We start from the raw sequence: 21281 nt of genomic DNA, 5'->3' as shown, positions 1-21281 counted from the left end.
AGACTGTAAAGAAAAAAGCATAAAGAAAACAAAACTAATGTCCATGTCATATTTTGACAGAATAAATACAAGTAATGCTGCATATTAGGTTTTTATTTTTGACAGATATTGCAGGTATAACATGACACGATATTCGAGGGGGCTGCAATTTTGCATCTCAAAAATATTACTTCTGCTTCTTCTGTGTTTCTCATACATTCATTTATTCGTGGTGGCCCGCCACAAATAGATTTGGCACTGCCTGTCACCCTCAATCATAAACATTTTATTATAATACGTGTTGTTCCAACTAACCGCTTCTTAACAGACCTCATACATACCTGGCCTGCTAGAGAAGAAGAAGATGTAGCAGGAAAGATCAATGTTGCCAACTTAGAAAGTATTCAAACCCCTCTAGATTCTGTTTTTCAAAAAAGCAACTAGCAACAAATCTAGCCACTTTTTCTGGTCTTACTGGACACTTTTGGAGACTAACATGAAAGCACGCATCACTCCTCTCAATCTTGTCCGTTATTCAACTGCATAACGACAAAGTCTTTAAGTCTTGATAAAAAAATACAGTATGTACGCCCCATATTGAGCTATTGAGTTATTTCTACTTCTCATTTTCATTTGAGAGGTGTTTCATCATGCAGTAAAATTTGATGCTACTGTACATTCGATGGCACTCACTAGCACGACACGTTTTAGCTCATTAAAAATAATTGCTATCTACTATTTGGGACCAAGATGATCAGTCTACATTAAGTTGAAAATAACCTTGGCATCACACTATATAGTTCAAGGAAAGGTGAAGAGCTAACCTGATGAATTCTGACTGATCTGGGTCATAAAGAGACATGAGCAGCTCAGCATCTTCTCCAATGTTGCATACAAAGTTTTTCAGGTTCATGAGGAGACTGTAGGTGTGCACCGTATTGAACAGAGCCTGGCGCCGCATTTCAAGATTTTGTAGTCGTGTCTGCAAAAACCCCGGGAAGGAAGTATAAAGAGAGAAATTAGGTGAAACAGACAATTGCTGAAAATACAAATAACTTTATCAACAATGAACACTTATACCTTCTCTTCTTGTATCCTGTCATCAACACTGCGGGATGCAGTCTCATGGGCACGAAAGAGACTGACAGTGCTTGTGCAGTCAGGATCCAGTGTGTTTCCTGCATCATCTCGCACAACCAAGTCCAAGCCCAGAATTCTGAGCACCATAAAGAATAAGGTAGTGCAAGATGGAGTACTGAAGTACTGCAGTGCCATGACTAAAGCATATGGGTGATTCTCTTGAAAGTGGTACCAGGGAGGGTACGGTCACTTCAAAGGGCATAACGCACAGACTACAGTGATTTGAAGCTATAACTATATAATAATTTATTGCAAACACATTAAATAAACAGGGGAAACAGAGTTGAATACTTCCTTTGAGTCTGTTGTGTATAAAACATAATCTGATGTCAATTTCACCCGTTTGCGCATCGGCCTTTTGTGACATGCAAAGGTATGACACAATGATGCTTCAATAAAAAAAAAAAAATGTGGAACTTGGGTTTCAGCTGCTATGATTTCCGAAGTATAACACCTCATCGTGCACCAAACACATTTTGTGGCATCCAAAACATGTACTTTAACCAAACACTGTCTTGAACGTGCACGGTACACAATATAACTAAAATTTAATGGAGGGAAACTATATGCAAATGAGCTGACGTCTACATTGACACACAATGTGAACTTGAGAGTATTTCCGGGATGTTGATCCAGTTTTCAGTCAACAATTCAGATATAACGAAAGTGACGCTGATTCAAAATGAGAAATACGGCGTAGTCTCCATGATAAATATAAATATTTTTATTTATTTATTTTTATTATTATGATTATTATTGTTTATAAAATCAGTGCACTTTGGGGAACTCCTGTTTTACATCATTTTTCAGCATAAGGTGAAGTATGTTACTCTTGTGCTAACTAACAATGCTTTGAAGAACAAAGTGTTGTCATAAACTGTAATAGAGTGCACAATACTGCACAATATCATTTTTCCTTTACTGTTTATGTATATGCACAGACAAAGTAAAGAAACTGAGAGGCACTTGTTAATCACACTGACGCACATAAATGCACGTAGAAGTGTCAAAATATTTTTGAACTTAGAACTCATTTTCTAATACAAAGTGCAAATCAAGCATTTATCAAAATAATAATACTAATAATAATAATAATAAAAATAATAGGTACCGGTAAGTAACTTTGAGTACTTTTTATGTCAATGTTACAACTGAGATTTCAGTGAAAAACGTGCCCTGCTGCCATGAAGTATATCAAAATGTAATATTTTCTTGCAAGTTTTTCTTCACAAACTGAAACAAAAAAACTGATTTTCTTTTATTTATTAAAATTTATTATTTTGATATGCAAATAATTTAAAAAGTTAAAATTAAAAGGTTAGAAAATAATTTCATTTTTGCTTGCTATGTCAGGCTTTTGATACCCCTTTCAGTAGAATGACCCGTGTATATTTTACAATGGCGTCTGAGGGCAAAGTATTGCAGGACAGTTAGGTAACATGATTCATACCTGTTTCCGTAATCTATCTTGGCAGTGACTTTCTTTTTGAGTTCTACAAGGTCATCCTTGGGTAGTGTTCCTGACACTATCTGTGATCGATATTCAATGAGACTGTAGGCCATCTGCTGAACAGTCCGGAACAGAGTGCCTTTGTTCACCTGTCAGACAAACATTTAGAAACTTATAACACTGGAAAGGTGCATCTACTTAAGAAAACAGAGTGGCTTTAAGCATACTGGTGTACACCCTAGCTTCCCAAAGTGGGGTACGCGTACCCCCAGGGGTAAATAAAAATAAAAATGAAAAACAATTAGCTCCTAACATTCACAATTACAAGTGTGCAAGGAAAACGAAGCAGGAGGGAGAAAGAGCATAAAGTTGTTCATTGATTTGTGTGCATTATATGAACAAAAAAGTCAGTTTGATGATGGGTTTGTGCATTAAGTGTGTTTCATCCTGAAGATTTAATTTATATGGGTGTTCCAATCCCCGCACAACGTAGCGGTGAAAACCTGCCACTGTGAGTGGGGATTCCCCACGAAAATTAGACTTTATCATTGGTTGTGTGTATTTTTATACTTCGGATACTGCTTTATCATGTTAAACTTTCCCCTTCAATTTGGTATTAAATTAATATGCAGACTTAAACCATAGCCTTCGTGGGTGGACAAAAAAGTGAAGCTCAAATTCAACCCATTCATACGGAAGGATTCCATCATCAGGCTGGACTAAAAGATATGTAGGATGATTACCCATCTATTTATCAGTGCTGTAAAATTTTATCAAAATGTGACCATGTAAAATACACATTTTTAATTTTATTCAATATTGGAAGTTAATAAGGATAAATAGGTTTACATTTTCTAAGTGCAGGAGTAGGGGGTATGGCTTCAAGTCAAATGTTTGAAGGAGTACGTGACTGTAAAAAGTTTGGGAACCACTGGTGTACACAATTGTATGCAGAAAGACATAAGGTGCAGTGTACATACCACAAAGAGCTTGTGCCATATCTGCGCCCATTCCCTCAGAGTAGCTCCAAGCTCCTGCACCAGTGGTAAATCTGCTGGAATAATTATTTCCTGCTGGCTACCAGCCACAAAAGCAGAATAATAGGATATTGGAAAAGTTGCTCATTGCTCATAGATCACATCACATTATATCATTTGGAGAGGGACAAGAGTATTTGTACACATGATGAATAGATGGACGCTGTTCCTTTCACAGCCAAGAAGAGCACTTCTCAACCCACACTTAAGATAATTGTAAATGCACTGCTATGTCGCTGGCTTTGCAGCACACTAAAAGCAAAGTGTATTATTACAAAGATGGCATGCTTGCTGATATGTGATCTTACCCTATTCCCTCCACTGACGCTTCCTTTAAATGGATGTAGGAAGCTGGAAAAATGCCCTGAGGAAACAGTTAGTTACAATGTAAGGGTTGTTCATGTATTAGTACAATACCGTAAATTCCGGTGTATAAGTCGCACCGGTGTCTGAGCTGCGCCCGCTTAATTTAGAGAAAAAAAACAGATTAGATCTGATATAAACAAGCGGTATACAAGCCATAAAGTGGCATATTGTGGCACGCACGAGTCTGTGAGGACCAGTCAGCTCTTTATTTGACAAGAGCATATCATGAGCTATGAAAAAAAACTCACAACTTGCTTGTCAACCCATTGGAAATTGCAGGAGGTCATATTTCAATATAACAGTTTGACTCAGTTTCATCTTACAAACAACATTAAACTCGTCACACAGTAACTAACACTCAAAGGTTATACCTCAGAAATATAGAAAGATGTATCAATACGAGTTTTATGTGAAACAAAAGTGTTAAAAAGTGTTTAAGTGTTCTCATAATGGATTTCGGCTAAGAAAACCATTTCATTGAAAGAGCATCACAAATGGTGCTGCAATGCTGCTTCTGTCCACCAGAGGGAGCTAAAGGACCCAGAGCCCAAAGCAAAAAGAGGGAAGCTGATGTCATGGCAGCGCCCCAATGAATGCGTTTCTCAGACGCAATGCCTTATGGTAAAACTTTAAAAGCACTACAAAGACATATATGTTTTTATCTTCTCATTCCAGCCTGTACAGTTAATGATTGTCGTCCTGGTGTTTGTACTTCCTTGCTCGCGTGCCAGCTTTCACATTCAGTTTGAGTGTTGGGCTCGATTGTGGAGTTTTTTGGCATGAAATTAAATTGACCAAGAACATGAAAACAATCAAAATTGCCTAGCAATGAAACAGTTTTAGGCGAACCAGTCTTTGGTCTCAGACAACTTCCAGAGTGAACTTCCAAGTGAACCAACGATAATAATATTGTAAATTTCAATATTCTCTATGATGTTGATGTGTTTTCAGTATGTTAACACAGCCCTATCGCCTCCCTATTGACAAAATGCCAATACGAGAGAGCAAATGTCCCATTTCTGCACGCAGTATGTCACTCTATGTAGGAGTACGACATTGAAGTGGATGGGGTCTGCACTGCTAAGTAAACAATAACAGGTATTGTACTCAAGAAACACCACTGTATTTAAGCATTTTCTTTCAACATTTCCTTATATTCCGTATAATAGACAATGTGATCAAGTCACCATAATTGCCACCTTGGTATGAGGTTTCTAAAATATAAATATCTTGTTAGAGAATATTTTAGAAGACATACAGTAGAAAGGTCACATTTGTCATTTTGCAGCCTGTGTTAAGATGAGAAAAATGATACACTAATGATGCTCATACCTTATGTGATTTCTGGCGTAGCGTGTAGCCTCGATACCACCCTGAGGAAATTTCAATTAATAGAGTATCATGTTAGAGAGAGACAGTGAGAAGGGGGTAATGACAGTCCAGGCTATCAGGGGTACAATGTGGCAGACTTCACATTCGTTTCAATTATCACACAGAGCATATTTAATGACATTTAGCTCAACATCTCATCTTAGTTCCTGTCACAGCTTGCTCACAGAAGAAATAGACAGATGTGTTGAGGCCTGTTGCATATTCAGTATCACTCACCTTCCAGTTTCTCCAGTATGTGTACTGTGTCCCCAACCTGTAAGCACAGCTCCAGCTCACCACTGGGATCATAATTGTAGATTGCTAAAATAATAAAAAGTTTTAGTTTAGCTATTAGTTGTTACAGAGTGACTTACAAAGGTACTGCAGCAAGTTAAACTCATTTTGCAATTGGAACCATGTCCTGAGTTTAACTGGTAGCTTAAGACAATGTTTTAAAGGCTGTGGCTTTATGCTCTTTATTTCATCTATCATCATGTCATTGTGGCTATTGGTCAATATTTACACCCTGCAGGTTCTGTTTCTGTCAGCTGCCTCGCTCATAAACCCTAAACTTTCCTACAATCATTCTGCCCAGCAGTTATCCTGAAGGTCACCCCCTTGCGCTGTGCTTTTAAATTATCACCATTACAGAGTTATGGGCGCTATCAAATGACAATACAAGTGTGCAGGCAAACACATACACAAAAAAGCTGATTTCCATGGAGAAATTCATATCACACATCCTTTTCATGACTTGGGGGAGCAGCAAAGGCCTGCAGTAAGTCATTCACATTATGAGCAGGTCTCTGTCCTGACTTGCATTGGCCAGGGGCTACATTTCACTGCACGTTTCAACTGGCTAAGGTAATCATACTTTGGTCTGAAGGCCAAATGTTGACAAAACATTGAATGTTACAATCCTTCTCTTGCAATGAGAGTTCTATAATCTTTACAAAGACAGATCTCCACAGTGAATCAGTTTAAGAGTGTTTGTATCCTCTGCTCCTGGGCTCTTATAACATGTCAGAGTCATATCTAACAGCACATTAACTGCAAAGACTCCAGTGACTGGCACTTTCTTGCAAAATCATTCATCCACACACAAAAAAAGAAAAGAAATCCTGAAACCAGCATGACGCTACAATCAATGACATCAGTGTGACATTTCTGAACAAATGGAACTTCTGACCAACCCAAGTGAATCTATAATTATTCTTTACTTTACTAATCTCTCCGTTTTCTTTAAGAATTCCAAAATGCTGAAAGATGAGTGAGTTAATGCCCATGATGGCAATCAGAAGCTTAACAGTGTGTACAGGACTGGAAACAGCATTGTACATCCACAAATAACAATGATAAAAATGTATTGATTTTTCCAAATGTTGACTGTTAAGAATAATTAGTCACTACAAGATCATTGTATCATGAATACCTCTGTATTTGTGCAACTTGTGTAGCTTGGGAGCATGTTTTCAGCTGATCGACTGACACACACACACACACTGGGGTGTTCCGTACTCACTCCTCAGCATGTTGACATGTAGTCAGCTTTGTGAATGGAAAAGCATTTAGCTGAAAACAGCCTTTCTGTTACATTGTCTGCCAAATTAGGCATTTAACGTTACATGCAACAATGCATGTGTCTGGTCTTGGTTCAATGGCACTATGCATACTGTCACCCAGATGTAGATGTCACATGACATCAGTCAGCTGACATCAAAATCCCCGCAAGTGGAAGCAATCAGCGGCTTCTGATTGCTGGCAGGCAGATATAGCTGCACCAAATACATTTAATTTAATTTAAAAACTGGACTACTTGTTTTTTATTGCCCTTCTGCTTATTCTAAAAAAAATTATTACTTCATGACTAAGCAGATATCAGATATGTTATTAGATATTACACTAAGTTGCTTTAACACCAATAACACAAAGCTTATATGTCTCTTAATACCTACATTGGATTGGTTTTAGCATCTGTAACGCACCAATTGTATACAAGTGGCCCCCCCCCCCACATTCTTCAATTGTCAGTTTGAAATTTGAAGTTTTTTGTGTTTAATTTAAAAAATCATTAACCTGCTTACACAAAAGCTATGCAGTTTTATATGTTGCCTTTTTAGGGGTGTAACGATTCATTCACTACATCAGTGCATCGATGTATATTTTTATGATTCAACTACATCGATCTGTGTTCAGCAAGTTTCCATTCGTGACAACATATATCGATCGAACGATCGTTTAAAATGTAATCAATATAGAAGCATCGATTGAATCAATAATAGGAAATAAAGCACTGAATTTAAGCACTGTAGGCTTTATACAGATGGGTGTTTTTCTTATTATTTACTCTTACTATTTTAATTTTTTTTACTCTTTTTTTAGTTACTCTTTCTTTTAGTTACTACTTTAATGTTACTCGAAGGTTTGCCTGTATGTGATGTCATCGTCTTCCGGGTATGTGGTGGTCATGGGAGTCGTAGTGGACCTGTGAAATACAGTTGATTTGCTGCTACTTCTTTCGGTCATTTGATTCACTTTATTCAGTATTTATATTTAACTCATCTGTCCTTGTTTGAAACTCCAAACTTTATTGATCCATTTTAATGCCTAGTAGAACTAAAGGCACATTTGTTTGGACAAATATGATAACATATATAGCGCATACGAGTTTAATTTAAGAGCTAATACCTAGCAACTTCCATGGTTTTCTTGATAGTAACCAAAATCATTTAAGTTCTTACATGAATAGCAATAGCATTGTACTGCCAAAGAATTTAACTCTTACGAGCTATTTTTGTTGTCATTGTTATATTTGTCCAAACAAAAGTACCTTTAGTTGTTTCAGGCATTAAAATGAACAAAAACTGAAGAAACAAGGCTGTATATGCGCTGCGAAACTTCTGTCATTTGTGTATTCTTGCTTGTAGGAGACAGGTTGCAAGTTTGGCGGAGAGCACTGTATTTAGTCTGCACGGGTGTAGAAGGGCGTGGTCACGTGGGCACGGGTGGGTGTGTACGCTTACATACGTGGACGCAATAAATGGCGCGCACTTGGTGAGAGAAGAAAGGTTGGGAAGCCATAATTTTTGTTGACCGTTTATTCGTTTTGTCACACATTTACATTTATGTCTTATGTATTCTTCTTTTACATTACCACATTTCCTTACACTGCTGCACGCCATCTGCCATCACTTCACAAGATTATAATAAACCCACCACACTATGGTATCCTGTTCAGTGTCTCTGTTAAGCACGTCAAGACGGAGTACCCATCCCGACCCTCTCGCAGCAAAAGGTACAAGGAGGCCACATTACTTGCTAGTTGCTGCACCATTCTTTCAAATGTCTGCTCTGATCTGGTGAGAAAGTTTCAACACCTAATTGAAGATAGCACACCACATTCATTTGCTGAGGTATTTGCATAATGTCCCTCACCTGTGGGTGCAAAGCGCAGGTTTGGATTACACTATTTAAAGTAAATAATCATGGCAAGCTATACCAACCTTTGATCATCCTGATTTTGTATTGCATTTTCAACTAATTTTTTGTACTCATTGATAATTTATTCTTTAGTATGTCAGCATTATTAATCATTTATACCAGATGCCGTTACAAAAAACAACGGGAATCTAGGAAATTTCACCTGCCCTGTCCAGTATTCAGGTATTTATTTCACAGTCACACTGGTTGAATTTTTGGATAAAAAGTTACTGGGTCGATATAAAGTTACTGAATGTTTTCGGAGCATATTGTTCTAAATAAACCAATATCACCCTTGAATCGTATCGGCAACCACGGATCGTGATAAGAATCGAATCGTTATTAAAACAAATCGTTACACCCCTATGCCTTTTGTTCCCTTACTGTAACGAAAATGGTTCACTAGATAGTCAATCAAAACGTTGTCTTCAAATGCTCATTCTGTAAGCGATGACTCACTGTCTGAACCAAAGGCATTTGCCAGCATAACTGAGCTGTTCAACTCTCAGACACACTTTCTTCCTAAGACAGCTGCTGTTGTAACTTCCAATTAATATTTCTATAGGTACAGGTTCAAATTAATGTGCCCGCTAATACAAAATCAGAGTCACTCTGATGCACGCTAAATAATTTACCATACTGTAGCAGTAGATTAGTCAACAATTAAAGAATGTCACAGCTGAACAGTTTGAGCAGCTGCTGGCAGCTCATTAAAGTTAAAGAAAATTAATGAAGGTCTATAGTTTTATACACTGTCTGGATGAACCATAAAAAGACATTCCAAGTTATGGCAAAACTGAATAATTGATTCTGAGCGAGAAAGCTCTTCAGTCTAGACTATGAAAGACAGTAAATGTCATGCTCCTTCAAAGAGCTAAAATAACTATTGTGTAATTTAGTTCCACAGTCCAGTTTCATCCATCCATTTTCTATTTTATTTTAAGTCTTATTTAAAGTCGTTGCGCATACAGTCGCCCCTCTCCACATTGCGTTTCGAATTTCACGGCTCTACTCTATCACAGTTTTTCAAAAATGTTCTTTTTTTCTCTTGGAGAAAATCTCTCTCTCTTGGAGGTAAAAAAAGTATCTATCTATCCACTAAATCATGCTATTTCGTGGTTGAATATGAATTATTATTAGTAAAAGAAAAATGCCTGGTTAGCAAATCATAGTTGTTTTTTTTGCCCAAATTGAACTGAAGGTGTGCGTCCCTTTATATCTGGCATAAATTTTGCATTTGCATTTCAGAAAAAGAACATCATACCAACAGCAAAATATGGTGGTGGTAGTGTGATGGTCTGGAACCGTTTTGCTGCTTCAGGACCTGGAAGACTTGCTGTGATAAATGAAAACATGAATTCTGCTGTCTACCAAAAAATCCGGCCATCTGTTCATGACCTCAAGCTGAAACCAACTTGGGTTCTGCAGCAGGAAAATGATCCAAAACACACCAGCAAGTCCACCTCTGAATGGCTTAAGAAAAACAAAATGAAGACTTTAGAGTGGCCTTGTCAAGGTTTTGACCTGAACCCTATTGAGATGTGGCATGACCTTAAAAAGGCGGTTCATGCTTGAAAACCCTCCAACGTGGCTGAATTACAACAATTATGCAAAAATGAGTGGGCCAAAATTCTTCAACAGCGCTGTTAGAAACTCATTGCAAGTTATCACAAATGCTTGAGTGCTGTTGTTGCCGCAAAGGGTGGCCCAACCAGTTATTAGGTTTAGGGGCAATCACTTTTTCACACAGGGCTATGTAGGTTTGGATTTTTTTCTCCCTTAATACTACAAATTTTCATTAAAAACAGCATTTTGTCTTCGGTTATGTTGCCATTGACTGATAATTAAATTTGTTTGATGATCTGCAACATTTAAGTGTGACAAACATGCAAAAAAATAAGAATTCAGGAAGGGGGCAAACACTTTTTCCACACCACTGTATATGTATTTTCTGCGTACTGCATGGTCTAAGCAAGTGAGAGTGCACTAGTCAGCCTTTATCGTGCATTGGATTTAGTGGCAGCCCTTGGAGGAAACTGGTAGGTAATTATGAGAGGGAGTTACAAGCAACTGTAAGGTTATAGGTATTAATCAAAGATGTTAATGATAAAGGCATAGCGTCTTTCATACTGAGGAAGTCCTAGTTAGAATTGAATGATATGCACCACTGACAGACACTTCATCAACTGCAATAAAGCTAATTCATTTATATTTTTACACAAAGGCAACACTGTAATGCAATGCAGTTCAGCCGAATACAGTACAACAAAACACAAAGCATGATAAATAGAGTGCAGATAGTAATCATTGTTTAGTTTAGGTCATTGCGGGATGTTTTTGGCTGATATTTTGTGTGCTAAATTAATTGGTTACATGCCTCATTAAGTAGTTCAATTCCTTTTTTTTTTTTTTTCTAAATAGGCCATTTGCAAAATTTGACTGAAAATATTTTCCAAGTAGTGCTATGCTTGGTACACTTAAATTGTGTTTTTCAAGCAGTGCTTAACCACGTTTGTTCAAAGAATACAGGAATTCAGTTGTTCTTTTTTCCTTTTACAAAGCACAGTCTTGTAATACAAGTTTTATGTTTAACCTTAACAAATACTTCTCCACACAGATTTTTTTTTCCCCCAATGTAGCAAACTTTTTTCCATTTAGTGGAACTGAACGCAGATTCATACAACACAACATATCTTTGCAATTCCCACAATCAATGCCAATATGCTTCCTAGGAGGCATACGATTTCAGAGCGATCTGAATGAACGCACAGAAGGTCCCTCTATTGAGCGCAATATAAAAGAGCAGAATAATGGTAAGTGGAACATTACTGTATGTTTTTGATGACGAATAGCATTAGTGTGAATACTAGTCTCTCAGTACTGAAACTATTTACTACTGCAGGGTTTCTTTTCTATATTCACATTAATCAAAAAAGTGAATGTATGTGAACTTTAAATTAAATATAGGTTTAAAAAAAACGAACTATTACTATCTCGTTTTATTTAGACTGAATACAATGACCCTGCATCCTGGGAAATAGGGCTTTGTATACAGCTGCTCATAAAGAAGGCTTTGCTCAACAAAGCCATAAAATGTGATTATGGATAGCTACAATACAGTAAGCACAGAAACTGTACCATGTAGGAATAACCATATTCTTCATCTGCTGATGCAAATACACTGTAATAATCTGTAGCCTGACCACTAATGTTTGAGAGAGGGCTATCCTATTATCATGGTATGGTTCAGTTCAGATTGCTGCGGTACAATCAGGTAAAGTACAGTAAACCCTACGAAATCTGTCTTGGTTGTCTGAGAGTCAAGTCCCTAATCCAATTAAAAATACAATTGGAAAAAATGGGTGTGAAAAATATTTTTAGGGGAGGACTAATCATTTGACATGGTTATAGATCAATTTGTGGTGTGAGAATATATGATTTTTTTTAACAAACTCTTGTGGGGCCTGATGAAAACTGTTATTTTTGTTTCCCAAATTCTGTTTTTTCCGTTTTAACTTTTTAGAATTCTGTTTTTTACGTTTTCCACTTATTTTACCAGCATAGAGTGTGTGCTATTCGGGTTAATGAATGAAATGCAAAAATGCTTACGTTTATTGATGCAATACACCACTGGCCAATTTTGTCCAGTAATTGAAAAATGGATGTAACTTAGCTAACTTTTCTAATGTCAGCCTCAGCACATATTGCTACAAAATCTTTAACAAACTGTAATGCCCATGCTTGTGCTTAAGGAAGATGGCGTCACAGATTTTGTTTACACAATTAGACAAATGTGACAAATAGTGCTCTTACTTTGAAGGACAAATGTGACAAAGAGCTCTCTTATTTTGAAGGCTGGAAAGTGTGCATTGAGAATGGCAATTGACGGTTTATATGCGCTGGGTGCAAGAGTAAATGTGCCTCCTGTCTTTTTTTCACTTAGAACCTGCACATTGTCAGTAGGCATTGTAAAATGGTCCTTACATTAAAAAACACAACACGGTGAAAATACTGTATACTCTGTATACTCGCCAGCCTGAGTCGCGCGCACACAAACAGCTGCACTAGCTAAACTAAGCAAACCCCGCTAGTTTCCATTCACGCTCTGTAACAGAGGAGTTTCCAAGGTTTTCCGCCACCGTTTCGACATGTTTAGTAGTGTTTGTGCAGTCCCTATTTCACCAACCAGCAGTTACAGCAGCAAGCTCCCTTCACCATGACGCAGCAGTCCGGGCACAGTGAGAAGGAACTACCGCTGTAGCTACAGAGCCAAATAGCCGACGTCCAACGTGAAACTAACTTCACCATGGTACACTACGGACACGTCTGCATGTCGGTGTTGAGTTTTCATCTTCTTGCGGGTGGCGCGAGTCGAGTGGCAAGCAGCTTTGAGGAGCATTACACCCACCATTTTGGAGTGTGGCTCAGAGTTCCAAACGTGATACGGCAACCGGATCGGCCCGATCTCGTGGCGGAAGTCGATATTATCTGATCTTCACAAATACAGCGGATCGGCAGCCGATCCTGATCCTGAAGATCAAGCTTAAAATATTTTGGAAAAATGTTTGTGCAGTCAGCTGGGATAGGCTCCAGCATACCCGCGGCACTAGTGAGGATAAGGCATAGAAGATGGTGGTCAAATATGTAAAACCACATAGCACTTTCCACTCGAAGTAGGAGAAAAAACAGCCAGCAGAAGTTGCTGCCGACCAGAGAACCATCAAGCAGGTAGTAACTAATTTTCCACCCAACTCGGAAGAAAAGGTGCTGTTATGTCACCGTAACCACGCACTTCATTACTGATGACTGGAAGCTAGTGTCTCATGTGCTACAAACAAGAATAATGAATGAGAGCCACACGGTTGCGAATATGGCTGAGCTATTCAATAATGTTGCAGAGGAATGTTGATTTCTGGTGCCCTATTCATTTGTGTTTTTTGTATTATTTTGTATTATTTGTATTATATTTGTATTATCTGCATCTATATTTTGCATGTTTTTGACTTTACTGTAGAGAAAAAATATTATTTTGTCAGATATTCTCTGCTTTTGTTTGAATTCAGAAGTCTATTATTTATTCATGAATAATGGCAGATTTTTTTATGTTGGTTATTCAGAATATGCTGAAGTTTGTGTTAATTTTATACATGCTGCTGCTGGCGCAATTTACTTTTCCTGGTGGTTCTGTACAATAGGAAATATGTTGGTAGCTGTAACCTTCCAATTATTAAGATAATGGAAGTAAATTAATCTGTTTCATGTTTATTTTAATTGTGGATAATTACAAATATGCTTTGTTTTAGTAGTACACGGTGACTAAAAAGAAATTATAAATAGAAAAAATTACACATAAAAAAAATTGACAAACTATTGATCACAAAAAAAGATGCATCGAGATGCATCGCTAATCATTTTATCCTGGCATCGCAGGCCTCTGAATCGTAATCTCATCGAATCGTGAGGTGGCCAGATTCCCATCCCTAGTCTGTAGGTAGGATAGTGATAGCTGCATCAACTATGTAAGCAGTTTGATATCATACCAGTGTGACAGTGTGAGACACCAGTGAATTGAACAAAGAAGCTAAATGGAACACAGTAAATAATGGGCAATGTTGATCTCAGGATTCAGGAGGATTTTTATTGCCAGAAGATAAGCTCTGTTTGACAAAACACATATTTTGTGTACTTTCCACCACAATGATCAAACTGATGTGATGATTCTCTGTTAGACAGCCAACATACTGGCGTCGACAGCGTGACATCATGTATGAGAAGTTGAGATACACTCATGATGACCACCACAGATAGATTTGGCGCTCCCATTTTTTTTTGGCGCTACCTGTTCACCCTCACTCGTAAACACATTATAATGGGACTCGCGAAACGCTTCTTAAACACACCTCAACGCACATACCACAACTGACTTGGTCACACATTGTAACGCATATGTTCAGCAATAAAGTGAGACATTAGATGGACAATCACGTTATCTTTATGACATTACACATTATCTTTACTATCTGTGCACACACTCCGTGTTACAAATCTTACGCATGCATTGCACGAACACCATAAGCCAATAACGATGTGTTCTGTTGTTAAATAAGGTTTAAAAACATGACATAATGTCCCATATTTCTTATGATCCAAACCCAAAAACTCTGTTTTACCTACCACAAAGTCACAAAGACACAAAGTCAGAGTTTGTGCGGCAAACCAGCGCCACTGATAGATTGCAGTCCTGTGGCAAACTGCTCAGGTAGCATAATCCTGCTCAATACAATACTAAAAAAAACAGAAAAGCTTCTTTCACACAGAAATTCCGTAAAAATTGACGTATCACAGAAGGAAAGCCGGCATTTATTCGCTTGTATTTATCACACTAAACCAGGTAAAGCGGGACTTTGCCGAGTCTGTGTGCGGGTTCACACTGAAACTCGACTTCCTTTTGCGATGTAAAACAGGGGTCTCCAACTTTCATCACTATTAGATAAACTTTTTTTATTAGGAAACTATGACAAAAAGAAAGAGGTGAGATATTTGTGTTTTATTTATATGACTGGAAACATTTACATGGTGCTTTGTTTATGAAGCAAACACTGCAGCCATTGTTTTTATGCTATTTTGTGGTAATTTGTCATTAAATAGAGGGATAAAGCTTGAATTGAACAGTTGTAAAAATACTAAGAGTTGCAGCAAATATTTTTTGACCCTTTGGTGAGCTACTCAGAATCAGGTAGTGAGGTACTGTTGGAAATCCCTGATGTAAACAGTCAGACAACGAAAACTTCTTTCAATGGAACAGGGCGGAAGAAGCGAGCCTCGGCTGTTAAACTTCACACTTCTGTTGCAGTTTTCCGCTATTCACTTCCACACAGCCGTGCCACCTCGGTTACACCTCTGATACTCCCTCAGAAACTACCAAATCTGCAGTTAGACCAACATTCCATGACAGCAAAAGAAGGAATTTTTCAGGCTTTAACAGGCAAGTGTGAAATGAGTTAGAGATTCCCGCCTCCCATTAAGTTCATATTTAGAATAACAATGAATCAGTTACTGTGGTAAAAAGACGGAACATTTCCGGCTTTAACAGGCAGTGCATAAAGTTAATATTGACAAAATAAAAATGAATCAAAGAATTGATTGCTAATTTTCCACATAGCTGATCAAGACATTTTAGTCAAATACCCAACCCAAGTCAGTTGTCTTGCCTTTGACAACAGAAGTGCAAAAACTGTCAACCGTACTGCTCTGCACTGTAGTTTACTGTACAGTACTGCTTGGAGTATATGGGCATTAAGAGGCTGAGAAAAGTTCAAAGGGTATGATACCTTAAGCTCCACGTTAGTCACAGCTCTGATGAACCGACTTGAGATACGATATGATAATATCAAATACCTTGTAATCTCTTCTTTCATTTCTGTTTGGCAGAAAGGCAAAAGCAGACTAATCGGCTTGATAAAATCAGATGTTGTTTCAGGTTTGATGGCTATTTTTAGGATGAAATACAGTGTGCCCCCTGGGTTTACAGCTTTGTGGGGTCGTATATTAGGAGGGTGGGGAGGGGCCCAACTGTAATGTGATTGCTCCTCACCAGTTTCATATATTAATCAGCCCCCCCCCCCCTAAATGAGAAGACACTGAAATAGAGTCTTAGTGAATCCTAGCCTGCACCTGGTGGAGAATGGCAGGAGAATGACACCGACTACAGAATCAAGCAGAATAACAGCTTAAAGTCACAACAGTTGGGAGCTAAAAGGATTAACTCAAAAATTCCCCAACCTCTGCCGTTAAACACAAGGTCATGTCTCGCCAAAATGGTGATGTTTGTGCTTGTGGAGCACATCGTACTCCACATTAGGGCTGCACATTCTGCAAAAAAAATGTAAATCATGATTTTCCTGCTTAGCATGTTAATGTCTTTGTGTTTACGTTTAAAAATAAATCAAACTTACTTTTACTGATATTATCATTATTGTTAGATGCTCATTGTCTTGTTCCGCTTACAAGAGTTCATCATGGGAGGTCCCCTAGGGCCCTATGATTAGAATTGCGGACGGAATCGCGGAATTGACCAATACAAACGGGATCTACTGTTAAACGTGGCATCTCACAGAAATTGACATAATGTGAACGAAATGCAGTCATTGTCAGAAGAAGGAATGTTTATGTGGGGAATTATTTCATTGGCAGACCGCTCAATCATGGCGGAATCTCATCCCAAACAATACCTTGCCTCCTCCTGAACTAAGCATGTCAAAACGGCGACCTGAAATACCGGCAAACGTTGGGGGGAAAAAAACTTTGAAACTCCTGTGAATGGAAGCTAGCGGGGTTAGCTTAGATTAGCACAGCATGCTAGTTGGCTCTGTGTGTGCGACTCAGTCTGTATGAGTGCGTTTAGACAGTGTTGTGTTTTACCGCTCGTTAATGCAAACAAGCGTCTTACGATGCCCGTTGACGTTGTACAAGTTGTGAGTAGAATAAAGATGAGAGGCATGTTTATTCTTTCTCCCAGCTCGTCTTAACCGTCAGCAGACATTCTCAACACACACAACACATTTCCGCCCTCCAAAATAAGAGTGCTTTTCACCACATACTGTCTAATTGTGTACACAAAATAAGGGTGTCATAAAAAATACAAATATCTTAAATTAATAACACAATTGGAATTGCATCAGGGACTACATCTGCCTTAACGACAAACATGGGCATTACAGTTAGTTGAGGATTTTCTAGCAGTGTGTAGAGAGGCTGACCACCCACTAGAAAAGTTAGCCAAGCTACATCCGTTTCTGAAATACAGGGCAAAATTAGCCAATGTTGTATTTCATTAATAAATGTCAGGATTATTGCATTTAATTAACGGACAGTCTATTTACTGTCACAAAAGTACACACTCTATGCTGGTAAAATAAGTGTAAAAGGTAAAATAACGGAATTTAAAAAATTAAAACAGAATTTGGAAAAAAATAAAACATATTTCATAGGGCCCTAGTCATGGAAGGACAAATGAGGAGGGACTTTCTTCGTAGAAACGACTAGAAAGACTAACAGTCATTCATTCATTTTCTATGCGGCTTGTCCTTACTAGTCCTTGCTGGAGCCTATGCCAGCTGACTTTGGGCGAGAGGCGGGGTACACCCTGGACTGGCCGCCAGCCAATTGCAGGAAGACTAACCATAATTAATCAATCAAAACATGGCACGCTCAATCATTCAACAATACGTTCATGCACGTAATAAAGACAAGGAAAAAGAAAAGTCAATTAATTCATGTGATTACTCCTCCTGCGACCTGATGAACGATAGCCATTGAGCCAGGGCAGGAGAGCCGACTCACCATGACCGGCTGTGATACGCAGAGAAGGGAGAGGAAGTGTTGGCCGTCATGCCAATGCCAGAGCAGCCTGAGTACTTGAGTAAAATGGCAGTGCTTGTTAAGTTGCAAATGTTTTAAAAGTGCTATTAATTTCGGAATTATGATGCATGTTAGTGTGAATGGCGATCGCAATGGGGTTTTTTTTAATTGTTTTGCGCAGCCCTACTCCAGATCAGTGTTTCCCATAAATATATGCATTTGCGGCGGCCCACTACTAATAAATTAGGACCGTCACAAATGGATTTCGCACTACCTGTTAGGTGGCAATATGCATCGGAACTCGAATTTTCCCACACAACACGGATAAAAAGTGAAGGAATCGAAGTGTTTCTTGCGTTGTGCATTTAGTCTGTAATCAAATACAAGCAGTCATGAAAGGCAAAGTATTTGGCACGGGAGCAGAGATCCTGATATGCAGGAAACTTCCACAAGTGTGCATTACCACCGCTATGAAAAGTGGAAGCATGCAGAACCCCAAAAGCATGAAGCCCAGCCTTTGACTAGCAGGAAACATGACTAGCAATAATGGTAAAAAATTTAAAAAATAAAAATAGAGCCTCTAGCCTCTTCCTTCATATGGAATAACGATGTCTTTCCAGTGAAATATGTAAACCAGAGGTGCCCAAAGTGCAGCCCGAGGGCCATTTGCTGACTGCAGCTCACTTTTTTTAATGGGCCTCAGGCACATTGTAGAAATAAAATAAAAAGAATGTCAAAAATGGAAAGTGTAAAAGGGCATAACATATTGAGAAAAAGTTGAAATGTTGATACTAATCGTTTATAATAACAAAAGCATTTATTTATAACTTTTAGTGGCCTTTTTAATAAACGACATGCACATGTGTCATGGCCAAATTATACAATGTCACTGTTACACACCGCACGCAACATACCACCTCTGATAGATTGCAGTCCTGTGGGTAACACTGCATGTCATTGGGAATACTGAAATGATATGAGCTGAAACAGCAGCAGGGCAGTTAAAGAATACTACTGGCATTAAAATACACTATTTTGGGCACCACGCAGATGGACAACACACACTTCCACAGCATAACCTCATGGTAGGCAACACATCTGCACATATTTAGCTAGATCACGCCGGCCGACCTGTGCAGAGCATAAAGTCATTACGGTGACAGCAAAGGATTTGTCACTCAGACAGCAGTTGTGCAGCAGATTTGCCTTGAGGGTGTGGAGGACGAACAGCCTACACACACACACATACACACACATATACAGTACAGTACAGGTAACAAGGCCACACCTTTATGAAACCACAAGCAGTAAAAAGTCAAGTCCAAGTGTTGCCAAAGGACTATTGTGAACAAATGCATTGCATGCATGCAATTCTCTTGAATATAAACTACGACAGTCCCGCTTGTCCTCATGTGGCACCCTGCAGGGGTCCTAGAGGGGGCTTTCAAGCAAATCTAAAATTAATGTGGACACTTACTCCAAGTAAGAACATACACAAGAATGGTTGGCATGCCCACTGAACTCTTGAATCCATCGTTGCAAAGCTCCTTAGGTAACTACCGTGAATTAACTAGCGTTTAAAATAAACGGTTATTTGTATCCACCATCATATAAGCAACAACAAAGTCGCCATAAAGCATATTTTTCTTGTTGTAAAGTCTCCTTTATCTTGAAATGACTTCACTTGGCTGCGAGTTTACTCGGCAACAAACATGAGCTCACTTGTTTGGAAAACTTACCCACGCCGTACTTCTCTTTCTTTGTGGGAACCCAACGTGTCATGGCGTTGGACGGCGAAGGGGGATAAAAATGTGTCTCTAAATAAATAAATAACTATTTACAATAGATAAACGAGGGCGGGTGTTGCACTTTTCCTGCTCGTCCCGAACTCTACTACAGTAGTTCCGCCATCATGCCTGCTCCACGGGGAGGGGAGGGCGAACAGGCTGAGAAAGAGGAGGGGGAGGGGGAACGTTACATTTGAAATAATATACTCTAGTGTAACTTTTTTAATTAAATACTGTGTGTGTAAACTTGTGCATGCACAACTACAAAGGTTCATGGCTGGTGAGACACAGACTATTTTGGAGGGGGTTTTTTTTATGTTACCACAGGTTGCTCACTAAGAGGATAGCCAAAAAAAGAGGACAATAATTCACTCTGGTTAAAAAAATGTTGAGAGAATGTTTTCAGAATGTTTACGTCTTTTTTTTATAAACTGAGAAACATTTGTGTCCTTACCCTATATTTGTGTATGAAGTACTTGCAGCCTTTTCTTATCCAGGAAAAGTTCTGATACCTTGTTGTAAAAGTCTGATCACCTCTTGGTGAGTTTCAGTATATAATCCTCCAGTCAAATGTCAGTCAAATTCATTCATTCATTCTCAGCAGAACAAAAAATATATTGAATGTATTTGACTGACGGAAAAAAACCGCTGTCTTTTCCACTGTGGAAGGACGTCGGTGACCGTTCACATACGCCCCAGGATGCAGCGGTAATGCAAGTGCCTCCCATATGACATTTGTATATATGTTATTGTCTGATTAGCAAGAATAATGACGTCACATTTACATTAAAAACATGACACAGACTGTACAAAGTCATGGTGTATAATACATGATTCTGCAAAATTATATTATTGGCAACATACTGACAAACACAAACTGGCAGGTGCCATGATCCAACTCAGTGTGCACTCAGATGGTAGGCGGAGTTTGCGGGGCCACGCTCACAGTGGCCTCACCTTAGGTTTCTATAATGTATTTGATCAGTAAATGTGCAAATTCAGCCATTTTTAATGAAGAAAATGTTAAAAACGATGGAATCATACATAAAATAAATTTATAATAAAGTTCAATGGACAAATATTAATATTTATTTTATGTTATTATTTGTTTTTGTATTTTTCATCATGAGCCTCACCTGGCTCCCCTGTCCGTATATTATCTACTAATATGCAATTCAAGGGATAATTGTATAATTATACTGCACGCCATTGTCTGAGAAGTTATTACATTAATTATACTGTGTATAGTATATAATATACCGGTACTTGTAATTTGCAGTGCGGGTAAGTACTGGCACCCCGGGTCGCACT

The 21281-nt window shown here is 38.4% G+C and overlaps 1 protein-coding gene across 3 annotated transcripts in view; it reads right to left on the bottom strand.

Moving 5' to 3' along the window:
- Positions 1–20098, bottom strand: part of dock5 (dedicator of cytokinesis 5) — a 55398-nt gene extending 35300 nt beyond the window's left edge. For all 3 annotated transcript variants that reach the window (XR_008570119.1, XM_054774460.1, XM_054774461.1), the window contains exons 1-8: positions 19923–20098; positions 5581–5664; positions 5305–5345; positions 3915–3970; positions 3550–3646; positions 2570–2718; positions 1060–1195; positions 804–961 (exon numbers count right to left, since the gene is read on the bottom strand). Coding sequence is in view for 2 of the 3 variants with exons in the window: in XM_054774460.1 (XP_054630435.1) it covers positions 804–961; positions 1060–1195; positions 2570–2718; positions 3550–3646; positions 3915–3970; positions 5305–5345; positions 5581–5664; positions 19923–19965 (764 nt within the window). In the remaining variant the exon portion in view is untranslated. The remainder of the gene's footprint in view (positions 1–803; positions 962–1059; positions 1196–2569; positions 2719–3549; positions 3647–3914; positions 3971–5304; positions 5346–5580; positions 5665–19922) is intronic.
- Positions 20099–21281: the final 1183 nt, after the last annotated feature.

The sequence above is a fragment of the Dunckerocampus dactyliophorus genome, chromosome 4 (genome assembly GCF_027744805.1).
Source record: "Dunckerocampus dactyliophorus isolate RoL2022-P2 chromosome 4, RoL_Ddac_1.1, whole genome shotgun sequence".
NCBI lineage: Eukaryota > Metazoa > Chordata > Actinopteri > Syngnathiformes > Syngnathidae > Dunckerocampus > Dunckerocampus dactyliophorus.
This window is presented reverse-complemented; position numbering and strand designations above follow the sequence as displayed.